Genomic DNA, 17,074 nt, shown 5'->3' with positions numbered 1-17,074 from the left:
ACTGCTCAGCCACATTCGCCATCTGATGGGACTGTAAAGCCCAAGAAAGACCTTTTTGTGCTTGGCATATTGGCTTTATTTAAACCACATTTTCATCCTCGTTTGACTACTTCCAAAAAAAAATCCAGAACTTTATTTTGTAATTTTTTTTGTTGGTGTGTGAAGTTGTGGCTCAGCCTTGCTGGACTGGCTTGTTCATCTATGTGTTCCCTGATGCCAGTCCTCCCAGCATCCCTTGTAATGTTTCCTTACTCAGCATCCTGGGAGAATTTATTCAGTTTCTTCTTTTACACAGCCTCTTTGCTTTTGCTGTCAAATTATATATATATTATATATATGATCATATATAATGATATATATATAAAATCAGTATATGTTGTTACATGTTCTCAAGGAATGGTGCTTCTCTAGGATTCTGTAGATGGAGGGGTTCTGTTCTCTGCTGGGTGGCTGTGGCCTGTAGAGGTGGCTGTCAGGAAGGAGCCTGTCCACTGTCCAGCACATCAGTGTGTTTGTGTGTAAACAGGAGTGGTCTTCCTGGGTGCGCTTCCTTCTGGGGGTGAGCAGGTCGCCCCAACGGTATCTTTGTGTTGTATGCAAGTTGCCTCCGGTGTGTCATTGGAACGCTGTGCCGCATTAGTTGTTCCTCAGGTCTTGGGACTAGGTATGTGTGGTAAAAGACAATGCTAGACCAGGTAAAGGGATGTGAGTTCCAAACATGACAGGAAGTGTAACTGGTAGACCCTGGACTGGAGAAGGTATGGGCCCCGGGGCAGCTGGTAGTGTAACGGTTAGAGCTACTGTGTTGGACCCAAAGGTCACAGGTTCGATTCCCACCGGTGGCTGTAGTACCATTGAGCGAGACACTTACCCTAAATTGCTCTCGTAAAATTACTCAGCTGTATAAATGGGTAAATAACTAAGTACCTTAACATTGTAAGTCGCTTGGGAAAATGAATAAACATAAATGTATGAATTAAATGAATTTGGGTGGGGCAGTAGGTACTGGAGTGGTTAGAACTGCTGCTGCTACACTCGGAGGCTGGAGGTTCAAATCCCACCTCCTGCTGTAGTACCCCTGAGCAAGACTTACCTTGAACTGATGCAGTAAAAATTAGTCAGCTGTATAAATGGGTAAATTGGCATAAGTAGCTTAACACTGTATGTCACTTTGGGGAAAAGCATGAGCTAAACAAATAATGTAAATGTGTATTACATGTTACATGAAAAAGGAAATGGTTCTGTGGTTAGAGGGAGTAGTAAGTACAGCTTGTAACTACATGAATTTGGAGGTATGGACAAATTTTTTTTCCAAAGGTTGTCTATTGCTAAAGGTAGGAATATGGATAGATTTCCAAAGGCATGGGCTATGGATGGTTCAGGCTGGGGGGGCTTACATGATACACTGTAATTATATGTCAGTAGTGCCTCGTTATGTTATATATATGGTAGCTGTATAAAATAATGTTTAAGGTGAGGGGTTGTAGGTTCGAGGTAGTGAAAGGTGGGTGTGGTCTCAGGGTTAGCGTGAGTGGTGTACATTTCACAGGGCTGGCTGTAGACGGTCTCAGGTGCTGCGGTGGGCAATGGAGCCTGTAGATCTAAGGCGAGATGCAGTGTAGATGGAGGAAGCAAGGCGGTGGTGAGATGGTGAGATGTAGATGAAAGGGCAGTTAATCAACAGTTAATTGTGTGCTTTGGGATGGCATCCTGTCAGCAGAGATAAGTTGTCGCGTTTTCCACTTGAGCTGAGACTAAATGATTGTAAAATAAGTTATGGCTGTCCTTGGGGCTGTCTGGCGTTGCGCGGGGCTGCGAGAGCGCTCTGCTGGGGAGGTGCCCCCGTCACCGTGGCTGCTCGCCCTGATATTGATGTGAGCTGAATGTTATTTTATTCAGCCTGCAGTCACAGCTGTCAGCTCCGTGCATGAGGAGTGAGACGGCCCCTGATGGCCTCTGCCAAAGAGCGGGCTGTTCGCGGCGTCCGCTGGCCCCCCGTAGGAATCGCTCTTACCGTCATTGCCCCTGCTTGCCGGAGATTAACATGGTCGCATACCTCATTAACATGGTCTGCATGCGTCTGCCAAGGTACCGCTCTGGAGCTGCACTTGCAATCAGAAGGTCGTCAGTTCAGGGCCTTGCTGTTGTACACATGAGGAAGCTCAGGGCAGTAGGAGATGGCACTTTATGCAGTTGTTGCATGTGGGCAGGTGGTTATAGGTAATAGGTAAAGGGTAATAGTAGCTATAACAGTGAGACACTGTTGTCTCCCCTGCAGACACAGGCCTGGGAGACTCGCTGTGCTCCAGCCCCAGCATCTCCAGCAGCACGAGCCCCAAAATGGACCCTCCTCCCTCCCCACATGCCAACCGCAAGAAGCATCGCCGGAAGAAGAGCACCAGTAACTTCAAGGTGGACGGCCTCTCCGGCACAGCAGAAGGTAACTTCAACAGTGTCCCGCTCAGCCTGGACACAAAGACTGTGTCCTGGCCCTGGACGTGGCCCCTGCTTCCCTACAGTGTGCTGGAGCGAACACGGAGCGCTGTCTGCTGAGATATACTGGCAGGAAGGAGAGTGACCACACACTCGAGTAGCTTTTCCAGTACCGAAAGGTTTTGCGCACGCATATTAATGTAAGCATTGCATTTATTGTGTCTGCACCCAGCTGCAGTGGTCACAGAGAGACACCGGTGTAGTACCATATACTGATCAGGCCTTATAGTGCAAGGTTTGACACATTTATACTATATATATATATATATATATATACTGTATTGCCCTCCATGGTTAGAAGAGCTGCAGAAAATGGACAAACTTTCTTGCAGTGACCATCTGATTCAGTTTGGATCTAATTTTTGGAGGACAGTCAAGAGAGTCAGAGGAGGTGTTAGTGGAGACTTGAGCATCATAGCAATTGATCATCTTTAGATTGATCCAACTCATGGTTTACCTGTTCTCTTTCTTTAGCTTCTGGATACCGAAAATGGAGATCTACAGAATATTCATACACTCTGTGATATAATTGATTATGCAAATTTATTAATCAAGAAACGCAGAAATATACACACTTTTTTTCAGGTGTTGCGCTGGTTTCATAATTTCACTTCATTCAGGGTTGTTGGTACTGCCCTACAGATATTCAGACAGGTAATTAGTAAAAGTAGTAGGTTAATGATATGTTTCCCCTGGATGTTGTTAGAAGTTACTCTACAAAGAAATGTAAATGAAACCATGCAGTAATTAGTGCACAAATTATTCCTTGGCTGAAAATGTAATGTATGGTGTGGTATTTTTTTTGCCGCAGCACACTCCTGATGTTTACCGTATTCTGCAGATGAGTGCACTGTGAATGGACTGTGTCCTAAAAGCCAGTGCTTTCCGTAGGTCTGCTGGAGCACTGTGTTTCTGCCTTACAGACACACTTGGTGCTTTGTGGGCTGGATGTTGAGCAAACCTCGCATAATTAATTTTTTTATTTTGCGATGACGATAAAACGTTGGTGTCTGTGACTGTATTATAACTAATTTAAATAATTGTAATCTAATGACCGTATTGACTTGAGCCATCGGTCGGCCAGCAGCTAGACCCATTTGCCTGATTTTAGGGAGTCGTGTCATCACATGTTGGCCAGTTCCACTGCACGAGGCTCACGCTTAACTTTGGTTCCATTTTCAGCCCCACCGCTTGTTGTCCCAGTCAGCGTTCTTAGTAAAAAATCCACTCATTAACTATTTTAGCTGATGCCGTGCTGGGAAACGGCTGCTCTACATGGACAGCATTGGAACATGCCTGGGCCCCGAGTGTACATGGATGTGAACTGGTGTACATGAGTGTGTAAGTTTGTACATTGGTATACATGAGTATGTATGAGTGTACAGCCGGTCTGAGCCCAGATTCCATGAACTGATCACCATTCCTGAAGCGCAGAGCAACAATTCCAAACACATACAACACTTTTGTCTGTCTTTAAATGCCATGAGGCACCTGTCTATTCCCAGCTGAGCACCCTGCGTCTGCTGACCACCGGCGTCACTCGCTCTCCCTATGTGTTCGTGGTGTGCGGCTGCAACGACGAGCAGCGGAAGCGTGAGCTCTGCATTGCCGTGTGTCGAAGCCCTGATCTGCTCGCACGGAGCCCGCTCTCCTCCTCTGTCTTTGTTCCAGAAACGAATGCTAACAAGTGTCTCGTCGTCTTTGAAGTCCGCCAGCAGCACCCCCTGGTGGCCGTCAAGGAGCCACGCTCCCGCGCGTTGGCCTCCGTGTGGCTGCTCACCAAGCCTTTGAGATCGGGCGCTTGATCTCTTCACTTCAGAGATCAGACGCATGTGAGGGAAACACAGTCACGCCACATGCTGTGGTCTGTGATGGATGTGCGCTGCGTGCCTTCAGTTTTCTGCAGGGCAAAGCATATGTACAAATAATTGAGGAAAAGTACTAATGGGTGCTTTGAAAACCAGGAGGATAAATTCCGGGTGACAAGTGGTCCCACACTGCAGATGAATAGAGCATTTCTAGGTGAAGAGTGTGGTACCCGGAGCAGTGGTGATCTTACCTCGGTTACCAGGGTGAACCTCTCTTGCGCCAGTCTATGTGGCTCATTTTTCTGCTCAAGGTGGGGTTGTACGGCTCCCCGGCCGTTTTTGAAAGAGGCTGAGCATTGTGGGATGTTCCCTCGCTTCTTTGCAGTCTGCCATTTGTCAGGGATGCACTTAAGTGAAATATTATAAATAATCCACTGTATTGAAATCTTTTATCAGCTGTGTCACTTCCATTATTCAATAAGCGATTAGTAACAGTCTCCCAATTTAGCCATTAAGCACTTGTGCGTGGTGCCTGCTGCGGCTGTCACGCCAGCGGCCAGATGAAGTATCAGCCTGTCACACGCGGGTTATTCATGGGGACAGTCCTCGCTCAGGTAGCCCCCTCAGCCTTCCCTGACCCGACTTTGTTCTCCCCAAAGCCTACTGGTGTGGTTTGCCAGGGTTCCCATACGCCTTGGGGGTGAGGTCCCTCGCAGTGGAAGCTTCCCCAGGCTTGTGGCCTGTTTGGCAGTGAGCATCCAACCTGCTCTACACGTGAGTGTTAAACTGCGCTCAGTGCATGCAAAGGTGCTTTACCTACAAAAGAGAGAATTTCGTTTGCATTTATTAATTTCTCATACACTTATCTGAAAAGGAACATGCCCGAGGCCGTCAAATTGCAAAAACATAATCAGGACCAGAAGTCTGATTGAAACTTTCTTTCTTTGTAATTTGAAAGTCATTTTTACCCTGTTGCAATCAGTAAGAGCACAATAAATACAAGATATTAGTCTACACTTTAAAAAGTTAGTTTTTCTAAAAACTTGAGACAAAATGGAATAAATTTAAAAAAAAAAAAAAAAAAAAAATTCTTAAACACTTCATTGTTCTGTTGGCAAAAATTGCTCGTCAGTTGTAGGTTCACCAAATCTGCAGCCAGTCCCAGAAACAGGGTGCTACACACATGATCCAGCCCCTGACGTGATGACAGTATATCACAGTGTAACAGTATATTTTTTTATTAACTTCAAAACGACATTAAAATTAAAACTAGTTTAAAATGATTGGAAATAAAAATGTGGCGCATCCACAACCTCCCATTCGGTGCTGTTGACTGATTCATCGCATAAACATGTCTGATGTTTGTTTGTCACCTACAGGCTACTTTCACCTTTATCATCTACACAGTAAATAAAATTTTAATAAATCAGATGTCCCTTGATTTATTTACAGGTAAGCTTCTGTAGCTGTCCCGGATATAGCTAAAGAAAATAAACATACTTAAGCATACATGTAGCACTTTTCATTTGAATGTTTTCTTTATTTTCTTATATTTATATATATTTTATTACTTTTATTAACATTAAGCTACATTAAAATTCAAACTAAATAAAAATTATTGAAAATAACAAAACTTTACGGAGAATGTATTTTTAATGGAGAAAATGATTTTTGACTCATTCCTCCCATAAACGTGTGCAACGCACTCGTCTTGCGATTGATCCCTGAAATGAGGAACACCAGACAGGAGCATGTGGAATGAAGGTGACCCATTACTTCAAAGTGTGTTTTGCTGCCAACTAATGGTAGAGCGTGGAAATGCAGGTCATTTTTGCGCCGCAGGAGAAATTTTAGAAAATGGAAAGGTGAAGAAAATTCAGTTAAAAATAATCAAACTGTATAATGACTCTTTGTAATGATTTACCCATTTATAAAGGAGGGTAATTTTTTTTATGTATCAGTTCAGGGTTAGTACATTGATCAAAGCTGGGTCTTTGGAGAAGTCATAGAAGTCATTACACCACTTACAGCTCTTTGTAATAAAAAAACGATTAAAGAGAGTAAGATATATAAGCATGCAACACTCATATTGCGTTTAATAATTTTGTTTTTCGGAGTAGTTTTATGCTCATACTCCTCTGTAATGGCACTTTCCTTGATCAGCTCACTTATAGTCCTTTGCATGTCAAGAGCACACAAGGCACATACCTGGGGCCTTCAGCTTTGTGAACATACACTTTTGGTCGAAATGTTGTTCCGTTTCCCTCTGTTAAATACCAAGCGCCTGTGCTGTCTACTTATTTCTCAAATAAGGCTGTGTTCCAGAGGGGCTCTGTGATGGCAGTCTGTTGGGGGTCTCTCCTCTCTGACACAAAGGCTCCTCAGATGCAGCTCAGGCCATGCCGTCGCTCGTGCACATGTGCAAGCCCGTGCTCGGAGGGTGTCCTCACCTGGCAGCCCCCTCCCCACCCCTCCCAGGGCGGGTGCTCTGCTGATCACAGCCGCACAATTACCGCCGAGGCCCCCGTTAAATCACTGCGCCTTTTATTAGCGTTTTCTGAGGGAGGGACTCGTTTGAAATATGATAGCAGCTCTGGAGCTTGCAGGTGGTTCTCCCACCCTGCGCGCGCACACACACACACGCACACACACACACACACGCACACACACACACACGAACAATGAATGATACTTCATGCAATACCAGAGAAATGTGACGGCCCTGACAAGAAAGCTCACACTTGATTGCAGTAATCTTTCCAAATATTTCTGCCCCAGCTGACTGGCTAGTCATATTATTTCAGTTATTTCCACAGCTGTAATGTACTCAGTGTAACGATTGTGGATGTGATCCCGCAACCAGGCGTATCCTCTGGCAGGGCACTGACGGCACGCTGCAGTCTGCCTTTCGGCTCTGCTACCTACTCCAGTGTTATTGAGAAACTCGCCTTACATTTACCAGTCTACTTAACGCTTTTCTCCTAAGTGGCTTAACCCTTGATACAGCTGGGTAATTTTTGTGGTGTCACTTTATGGTAAAGGCCTTGATCAAGAGGAAGCAGCTCTAACCACTATGCCCCCTGTTGCCTTGAACAGGGCTACGTCTCAGGAGTGTCAGCTCATGCCTTACGGGACCACAGGTGTTCCCTGGAAGACGAGCGCCAGGGTTCGAGGTCAACCTGTCCCCACTGACAAGGGATCATTGTCCATTTATTCTGAGTGTATTTACCCTTTGATGCGCAGAGCCACATGGGGGGCCAGCGAGTGTGCGTTTGATCTTTAGCCCCTCTGCACACAGCAGGTAACATGGCAGCTAATGATCCGCATTTTTAAAACCCTCATGCCGTACCTTTGAGATACCTAATCTGAAAGGCTTCAGCGATCGTTTTGAATGATAAACGCTATAAATTATGCTTCGGTTCCGAGCGTCTGGCGGGCATCTAAGTGCTGTGGTAACAGGAGGGAGCTGCGGGTAAATAAGCGGTGGGGAATTTCTACCTTCTGTGCAAAATCTTGACTTTTACACACAGTCATTTGGTTATTTAGCTGACGCTTTTCTCCAAAGCAATTTACGCTGTTAAGCTACTTACAGTGATTGAGCCGTTCTATTCAGCAGATTGATTTTTTACTACAGCAGGAGTGGGATTCGAACCCGGGTTCTTCAAGTGCTAGGTGACAGCTCAAGCGAACCACGAGCACAGTGCAGTTATATTAGGGTTGCACTTTTGAAAAATGGGGCCTGTTGCAGTGTGTTAAATGTTGCCTGTAACTGGAGGCTACAGGGATGTGATGGGCGTCCAGAGACAGGCGGGCAAGGCCTCCGTTCACCGCGGTTAGGCAGGTGGCTTATTAAATGCTCCAAGAGTCTGCAGCATGATGGATCACGTGATGCTGCTGTTGATCACGTCGAAAGAAGGTGCAAGCGTGTGTTTTTATTATTATTATTAATAAAGAATTTTGAACAGGGATTCCGTGTACTTTTCTCCCTCAATAAGACAGTACCGCACTGCTTACCATGCTGTGTGTTCTGTGTTGTAAGTTTGTTTATTTATTTAAGAGCACTATTGATATGTTAATGTAGTTTTATTATTTTTGTGTAATTAACTGTGCATAAATTTCAGTTAAATTAACCAAACATATGTATAGCACTGTCTCCTATGGGAAGGCCTTTGTCGAATTTGGAGTCACAGCTTCGGGAACTAATTATGTTCTGAGCCCGAGGACACGACTGAGACATTAAAAATACTCGGTCCCTTTTCAAATTCACACTTAAACTTTACTGAGTGGTAATTTAGTCCTTTGTGTCATTCGGTGCGAATGGGACTGCGCCGGAATTCAGCACGCAGCGAGCATGCCGGGCCACTCGGACCCTCACGCACGCCGACACGGTTAAACAGGGTGTCGCACTGTGTCTCCAGCATTCACTGTAGTGGCACCGCAGTGTGTCCAGTGCCTGTGTGTGTCACTGAGCTCGTGGCTAATGTGTCGAAACTTGAGCCAGGCTCTTACACCTGGGAGATGTGTGTGTGTCCGTCTTGCTGCTCCACTTCCCCTCACAGGTTGACCCAAACCCGCCCGGCATCTCTCCTTTGGCCCCGCCCCCTCACCCATTCCCACACTCGGACCCCACCTGCTTCCCGTCCCGCTGCCGCTCTGCGACTCGTGCTCTCTCTCCCTGCCCTGTTTTCGGCTCTTCCTGCTGCTGCTGCGTCCCTCACTGTCTCCCTCTGGCTCTCTGTTCTCTCTTCCTGTCTCTGTGTGTCTCTCTGCCATCGGGACGCAGCAAAACGCAAAGCATGGAGGCTGAGCCAAGTGGGCAGCCTGCGCAGTGTATACCGCAGCAGCACCAACAGCGAAGGTAACTACAGGGGGACGCAACCCCACACACACGCGTTTCCACAAGGGCATGCGCCCCGTTCCCGTCCGCCTCGGTCCCCTCCTGGCCCGTCAGTGCGCTCAGAAGCGGCTGCGTCCTGCTTCCCGTCATCTCGACCGTGGGCCCTTGACGTGGCCTCAGTACCGCGGTACGCCGGCGGCTTCGCAAGAGCGCCACGATGCAGGAGGTTCGGTCCCTAGACCCTTCCCCCATCATGTGTAGCGCCTTATTTACTCTTTGAGCAGAAACAAATTTGGCTCTAGGTGCGGGGAGTCCGTGTAATATTCTCTAGGTTATTAATGTTGTAAAATGGTACGAATAATATTGGAAGTAATGACCTGTGTCACAAAGCAATACTGTGTGCTGTGACATTTAAGTGCAGTCTTTTAATTTGTGTTTCCTGCTCCCCCAGCCCCCGCGTCGAGCGCTCACCGCACGCTCCCCTCCCCCAGCCCCCACCCCGCCCCGCACCGCTCCTCCCTCTCCCATTGGCTCCAGTGTGACCCAAGCCCATCTGCATGGACCGCGGCCTTGTAAATGGGCGATATTGTTTGCTGTTAAAGGTTGCCTGTGTCAGAGTTCACAAATTGCCTGAGCCCGACTCCGGCAAAACCGGCACCGTAGCTGCGAGCCTTAAAGTAATGATTACAATAGCTGCTAGCCGTGTGTGAGTGTGTGCGCGAGTGTGTGCTTCTGTACATAAATGGAAATGTTTTTGTCGCCAGTCTCCCCCACACTGTGGACACGGTGGCGCAGCGGGCAGAGCCGGTGCCTTGCAGCTTCTAAGCCACTAAGTGCGTGTGGGGTGTGAGTCCAGCTCAGGGTCTGTGTGGAGTTTGCATGTTTCTCCCTGTGTTTGTAAACCCCACCCCCTACCCCTGAGGTGCACGGAACAAGACGCTGGCAAGACGCTGGCAAACCACTGACATGCCCACCCTCTTGCCTTGGTAACTGCACGGGCGGTCGCTATGAGTCAGGGTCGACTTGATGGCACTTCCGCTCGTCCGTAGAGCCTCAGCTCATCATGTTTCTTTGCTCACCGTTACTTTCGTATTTATTAATTTGGCTGAAACTTTTTTCTAAAGCACCCATTATTATTTAGTATTTAGCCGACGCCCTCATCCAGGCCCCTAGCTTAGAGTGCTTCATATGGTAAACTCCCTACAGTCATTCACCCATCTATACAGCAGAGCAGGTCGATACACACACACACACACACACACACACACACACACACACACACACACACACACACACACACACACACACACACCAGAGTCACCACTTCATCAGAGACACATGTATTTGGATTTTGGGAGGAATCTCACACGAACAGACCCCACACAGGCTCAGCTGGATTCAAAGCCACGGCCCAGGAGCTGCGAGGGTCCAGCGCTACCCGCTGTGCCACCCTGCCATCGTTCTTCTCTCCTGAGAGCAGTACTGTGGTTTCTGTCACTGCATTCCTTAGGGACGCTGAGTGCTGTGTGTGAGGGCAGAGAATACAGTATAATACAGTATCTGCCTCTTAAACGCACGCACGCACGCTGTCTGAAGCTGCTTGTCCCGAACTGGGTTGCAGCAAACCGGAGCCTAACCCGGCAACACGGGGCACAAGGCTGGAGGAGGAGGGGACACACCCCAGACGGGACGCCAACCCGTCACAAGGTACCCCAAGCAGGACTCGAACCCCACACCCACCAGAGTGTGGAACCCGGCCAAACCCACCACGCCCCTCTATCGCTTACACTTCAAATTAATATAACATCTATTTGTTTTGCGTGATAAAAAAAAATTAAATATTAGACACATACAGATCCCAAAGACGGGAATATTAGAATTTATAAATAAATAAGGTTTTTAGGTAATTATAATATGTCTGTGAAAATTGTATAGGTACAGAAGACAAATGTATACCTTAACAACCTAAATCTGAAAACTAAACTTCAGAGCGAAGATGACAGGGAACAAATAGATGTCTGCTATTTACTGCTGTTTAATTATGACAGTTTTTCCATTGAAAATGTCACCTACAGTCTGACACGGGGCACTGATGCCTCATACAACGTTTACATCCAATGTAAGGCGGCAGATCTTCAATTTTCTATTAAAATGCTTTCTGTATTGTTCAGCAGGTTTTTTCTATTAGTTTTTCCAAGATTACAATTTGTTCTTGGATTTATTTGGCAGCAAAGCTTGGTGCCCCCATCCCCACACCGGTTTGCCTAGTCATCGAAGAGGTGCTGTACACAATTGAGGCTCCTTGTGTGTACGAGTCCTGGCGTTCATGTGTGAGCAGCGCTTGTGAAAGGAGATGCTGGGGTCAGAGCCCCACAGCTGAGTGCCCTTTCGGTTTTATGTCGAAGCGCAGCGGCGCGCCCCGTGGAGTGAGCGCACGGAGGGCGGAGACAGCTAATTTATGCCTCCGCAGTGCAGCTTTCTGCATTGCTGCCTTCCGTAATTGTCAAAGCGCCACCCTCGCCCAAAAAGGGGGCAGAATTTAATTATGATGAGAACAGTGTTGCTGACCCCAGAGGGCTTGTCGGCGTAGTAAGGGTGGGTCCCAATCATAGACAGGACGCTCCAGCGATCCCGCTCCGCTGAGCTGTGGAACCAAACAGGAGCGAGGGGTGTGGGCTCCGAGCCCATGGTGACGCTGGCGTTCCCACAATTCACCTGGGTTCCGCGTTTCACAGCAGTCTTTCTGCTGTTTGAAAAATAAGTACTGCGACCCTGCAGCTGAAGAGAGGAAAAGCAAAAAAAAAAAACTGCCAACTCTACAAAAATAGACCTCTGGGGTCCAAGTACAAGTGGCTGCCCCCTGCTCCTTCTGGGCAGTCTAGTGTATTAAAATGGGTCTGGGTAGAAAGTGTGTGTAAGTAAGGTCAGTTCATATAGTAAATGTACCATATTGGTGTCAGCAAAGGTTTCATTTCATTTAGTCTTTTGAGCGGAAATCCATCTTATTCCTTTGTATAGTTCTTGTATTTTTGTGTGACAGCTGTGCCCCCCTCATCGGTGTTGGGTTAGAGTTTAAGCTTTGGCTATATTCTGACTATGTGTAATTTTGGGGGTGCTGTGGCATTCCAGGCAGCATTCGCTGATTATTTACTGCCGCTATTGAGTCTTAGCGTTACGGCTGTTTTTTGGGATTAAAACAAAGCAGCTGTCTGCTAATTCCAGAGGAGGGCTTCGCTGCTAGGTTTGTGCTTTGCCTCCTGCGCTCGGATGGTCAAACTCCAACCGTTAGTGCCCCCAGGTGCACTATCTTCTATAACTCATCGGCGTTGCCTTGTTACGTGAGTCGGCATGGCAACAGGTCACAGCATCACAGGACATCTTCAGCTGTCTTCAGCATGGCAGGTAATTAGCAAAGTGCTGCTTTGAATAAGTGATCAGTTCACTGTGTGGTCTATAGTCTGTGCGCACGTTGAGAACCTGCTTGAAGTGCAGTAGGTCACAGGTGCAGACACCTGCTAGCCAGGTAGGGCCTTCACGTCTAGGCCTAAACACAGCAGGGAACAGCAGGAAACCAGTTTATTCATCGCTGATTACCTGTTCATTATGTAATTGGGATGCCACCCCGCCACCCCACCTTATTAGATGTAATTGTAAACAGGGGCTGCTGGAAGCCTGCTCCTCTGCTCTAGATTATTCCCTTTGAACATCCGTTTGGGACTCGGCTAAAGACGTGTGTGTGCTCGAGGGTGTCCAGTCCGCCCTCCCCGGAACAATCCCCCGTTGTACTTAACCATTTCCACATGTGCCCTCTGATGAATGCCCTACTGATGGGCTCTTGAATGGCCACAAACCTGTCCCGAGGTTCATGCTGTAGGTCCATGTGTGACCTTGAAGCACACATTGACTGTAATGGCTGACCTTTCAGAGCGATGTTGTCGGAGCTCAGAGCTTCCTGGTGTGGAAGAGCCAGGGGCAACAGGCCTGTAATTAGGGTACATCCTGCTTCTGCCGCAGCAGCTAAAGGGAGGTGGGGGGATTAAGTGTTGTATACACTGCAAACATTCACATACAGTGCTGTGGAATTTCTACTTTCTCAGTCTTTGATGCTTTTTGACATGGAATTTGCTCAGGTCTTTTTTTTTTTTTTTCTTTTCTTTTCAATTCTAGTAGTATATAAATGGAGCCTGAGAGCAAAAAAATGACACCAGTATTGTTGTCATTTCCTTGGTGCGGAAGCTGGTGTGTGACCATAGGTGAGAAAAAGTAATTGCCCCTTAACTGCAATTAACCTAATAAATGGTTAATTACCACTACAGTAAGCTGTTTGAATACACTCAGACCTTGTTTGGGCATCCCTTTCCAGTGCAATTTTCACTCGCTTTAACATTTACCAGCGAAAGTCAAGTTGGCAAACTGGGCATTCATAGATGCTCATCAAGGGACATTTCTGAAGACCTCTGGAGCAAAGCTGGAGAACAACATCCTGTGAAAACCAAATACAGCACTTACACGGGTTCTTACATACAGAGTATAAACTTCTTCCAACAGTCAGGTATGGTGGTGGAAGTGGGATGTTCTGCTGCCACAGGACCTGGACACTTGGGAGAACCATGGGTTCCTCTTTGCATCAGTTACAATAATTCTGAAGGAGGGGGTCAGGCCAGCAGTCTGAGAGTTGAAGCTGAAGTGCAGCTGGGTTGTGCAGCATACGTACGAGTAAAGTGGTAGTTAAAACAGCTGAAAAAACAAAATTAAAGCTGTGGAAAGGCAAAATAAAAGTCGTGATGTGAATTTCAGATATTGGGGCCAGACCTGAAAAGAGCTGTATTCTCAGGAATCTGGAAATGTTGCTGCACTAAAGCAGTTCTGCATGGAGGTGTGGGTCAGAGTTACTCCACTGCAATGTGAGACAACGGCAACAGGAAGCGTTTAGTTGCGGTCATTGCAGCTAAAGGTGACATCTCCGCTTATCAACTACTGACTGCACAATTACGTTTTCATGCTTGTAATTGCATCTTTTATTACCTTTCACAGAAATGGCATAAAAACAATATTGGTGTCATTTCTTTTTTCGCTAAAGCTCTTTTCTTGTGCTACTAGGACTGAAGAAAGGTCTCATCAAATTTATTGTCGAAAAGCAGCAAATATAGATAAAACCGGAAAGAGGGCAAATACTTTTTCACAGCACAGTATCCAGTGCACTGTTGTCTTTAAACCCTGGAAAAGGAATTAGGAAGCGAAGCGGTCGAGCAGCAGTACTATGAGTTTGTGTGTGTGTGTTACAGTGCAGGGTCACTAGTGCACTTGACACAAAGGCAAATATTGTGTTTCTTGAATGTTTTCCAGAGCAAGAGGAGAACTTTGAGTTCATAATCGTGTCGCTGACGGGCCAGATGTGGCACTTTGAGGCCACGTCATATGAGGAGCGTGACGCCTGGGTGCAAGCCATCGAGAGCCAGATCCTGGCCAGCCTGCAGTCCTGCGAGAGCAGCAAGAACAAGGTGAGGATGCGTCCTCAAAAAGGAGCTTCGTTTCTGCTGCATCTGCTGTCCAGCTACACGTGGACTCGTCTGCTTATAGACCATACACATTTCCCTCTGAAATCACCAGGCACTTCTTTGTGATAACTCTACTTGTCCTGCACATACAGTACTGTGCCAAAGTTTTAGGCACTTGGGGGGAAAAAAGCTGTAAAGTGAGAACATAATGCTCTTAATAAATTTCCTACAAAGCTTAGTAACCATCTATCGTCAACAACCGCTTGGCGTGGCGGGCTTGGCTGGGTCCCGCTCTCTGGCGGGTCTGGGGTTCGAGTCCTGCTTGGGGTGCCTTGCGATGGACTGGCATCCCATCCTGGGTGTGTCCCCTCCCCCTCCAGCCTTGCGCCCTGTGTTTCCGGGTTACGCTCGGGTTCACCGCGACCCCGCTTGGGATAAGTGGTTTCAGACTGCGTGTGTTTATGTATGTACTTTCTTTCTTTAACGATGTACAAAACCCTTACTGTAATACTGTAAATTTTTGCAAAAGAAATTCTTGGAAATCTAAAATATGCTCTTTCCCATTGACACTAATGCGGAAGACATTAAATAACCGTCTAAAACAAATATTTGCCTAAGACTTTTGCACAGTGCTGTAGCTGGTGAACCTGTGGTCCTCTGTAGCTGCTGTCCCTGCAACATCCTGCATAATTTCCTAACTGGGCTGTAGTCTGAGACATGAGGTCCTGCAGTCTTAAATATCTTTGTCCACTAGTAGTGTCTCTTGGCTTGTGTGTTCCTCCACTTGGCTCCTTTCCTGACTCTGACCTTGACAGATGTGGTGGCAAGGTGTCAACAGAGTGCCAGCTAAGCTCGACTCTTGTTCGGAGGGGGGCTGCGTTCAGGATGATCTACCTGCCGCCCCACCTTGAGGCCCAGGGCTTGTGTGTTTGTACACAAGAGGTATGGTAGCTGACGCTTTGTGTGTTTGTGTCTGCAGTCCCGCCTCCCGAGCCAGACAGAGGCCATTGCCCTGCAGTCCATTAGGAACCTGCGTGGGAACAACCACTGCGTTGACTGTGAGGCTCAGAGTAAGTGCTGCCACACCTGCTGTTCTTATGAGCCACATGTTCCTCCAGCAGATATTAACTGGAAAAACTGCCCATCTCCTCCGTGTGCTGTTCCAGGCTCAGGGGCACAGACACGTGGCCCACTCAGTGCTTGAACTTGTGAAATGATCAGCCGGCCAACTCTGGTTTCGTTTACTACTTTTCGCTTTATTTCTAAAGCTTTAGTTTTTTGTAATTCTTACCTGAGAACAGCGAACATAGGATCCTGCAGAGAAACATGAAATATGGGGTCTATGTCACATGAACAGCGATACACAGTTGATATGAGCTTGAGAGGGAAAGCCAGGAGAAGCATTATCATCATTATTATTATTATTATTATTATTATTATTATTATTATAATACCAGGTAGGCCCTGGAGTTAAGGGTCACTGGGGAAATGTCCAAGTGATCAGCGTGGTGTTCTCCTTGGTTTACGATGAGCGGATCACATGAGCTCGACTGTTTATCTGCTCTTGTCTTCCACTGAACAGATCCTGACTGGGCCAGTCTGAACCTGGGTGCGCTCATCTGCATCGAGTGCTCAGGCATCCATCGCAACCTGGGCACCCACCTGTCGCGCGTGCGCTCGCTAGATCTGGACGACTGGCCCCCAGAGCTCATCAAGGTCATGTCCTCCATCGGCAATGAGCTGGCCAACAGCGTGTGGGAGGCCAACGCCCAGGGCCGCATGAAGCCTGTCCCCGATGCCAGCAGGTACGGCAGTGAGCTCCAGCTCTGTTCTACCCGACCACCTTGGGCCTCGTTGTCCTGAACATCACAGCTTTATCTGCCAAAGCTTGTACGCTACTTTGGACTTGCTCTTTTTCTCGGGATCAGACATGGGTTCAGCGTACCCCTCAGTGTGCGTGGAGTTTGCGTGTTCTCCTCACGTTCACGTGGGCTTCCTCCCACAGTCTAACCCAGCGGTGGTGAAACCCATTGGCTGATATCCAGGTACAAACGTAACATACAACGGGAAACAAGCAAAACGAGTTCTTCATGAGGAGAAGTGCCGTAGTAAGTTCACAATTGCTAATGCAGGGCACTTTTTATTCAGCTACTTCCAAGTTTTATGTTGAATTCAGGCGCTGTGTTTAAATTGGACTATATACGAGATCAGGCCCTCGTGTACTTTGGATTAACTGGTGCACTTTGACACACTATCCATACTGTTGGGGTTAGAGCATAAAGCAAGTGCACTCGGACTTTGTCATTAGGAAAAAATCTGACTAACTTGTTTGCTAATTAAGAGGGGCATTTGGACGAACACCCCGTAAAACACTGTCATGTTCTTACACTGAATTACCCATTTATGCAGCTGGGTAATTTTCACTCTATCAATTTAAG

General features: G+C 47.1%; 1 protein-coding gene across 7 annotated transcripts in view; it reads left to right on the top strand.

Annotated features, from left to right (window-relative positions):
- agap1 (ArfGAP with GTPase domain, ankyrin repeat and PH domain 1) overlaps window positions 1–17,074 on the top strand; it is a 135,596-nt gene that overhangs the window by 99,825 nt on the left and 18,697 nt on the right. For all 7 annotated transcript variants that reach the window (XM_029248671.1, XM_029248670.1, XM_029248672.1 and 4 more), the window contains 4 exons: window positions 2,279–2,440; window positions 14,485–14,639; window positions 15,616–15,706; window positions 16,219–16,441. In XM_029248671.1, coding sequence (XP_029104504.1) covers window positions 2,279–2,440; window positions 14,485–14,639; window positions 15,616–15,706; window positions 16,219–16,441 — 631 coding nt within the window. The remainder of the gene's footprint in view (window positions 1–2,278; window positions 2,441–14,484; window positions 14,640–15,615; window positions 15,707–16,218; window positions 16,442–17,074) is intronic.

The sequence above is a fragment of the Scleropages formosus genome, chromosome 24 (genome assembly GCF_900964775.1).
Source record: "Scleropages formosus chromosome 24, fSclFor1.1, whole genome shotgun sequence".
NCBI classification, from domain to species: Eukaryota; Metazoa; Chordata; class Actinopteri; order Osteoglossiformes; family Osteoglossidae; genus Scleropages; species Scleropages formosus.
Note: the sequence above shows the minus strand (reverse complement) of the source record. Positions and strands in the feature narration are given on the sequence as shown.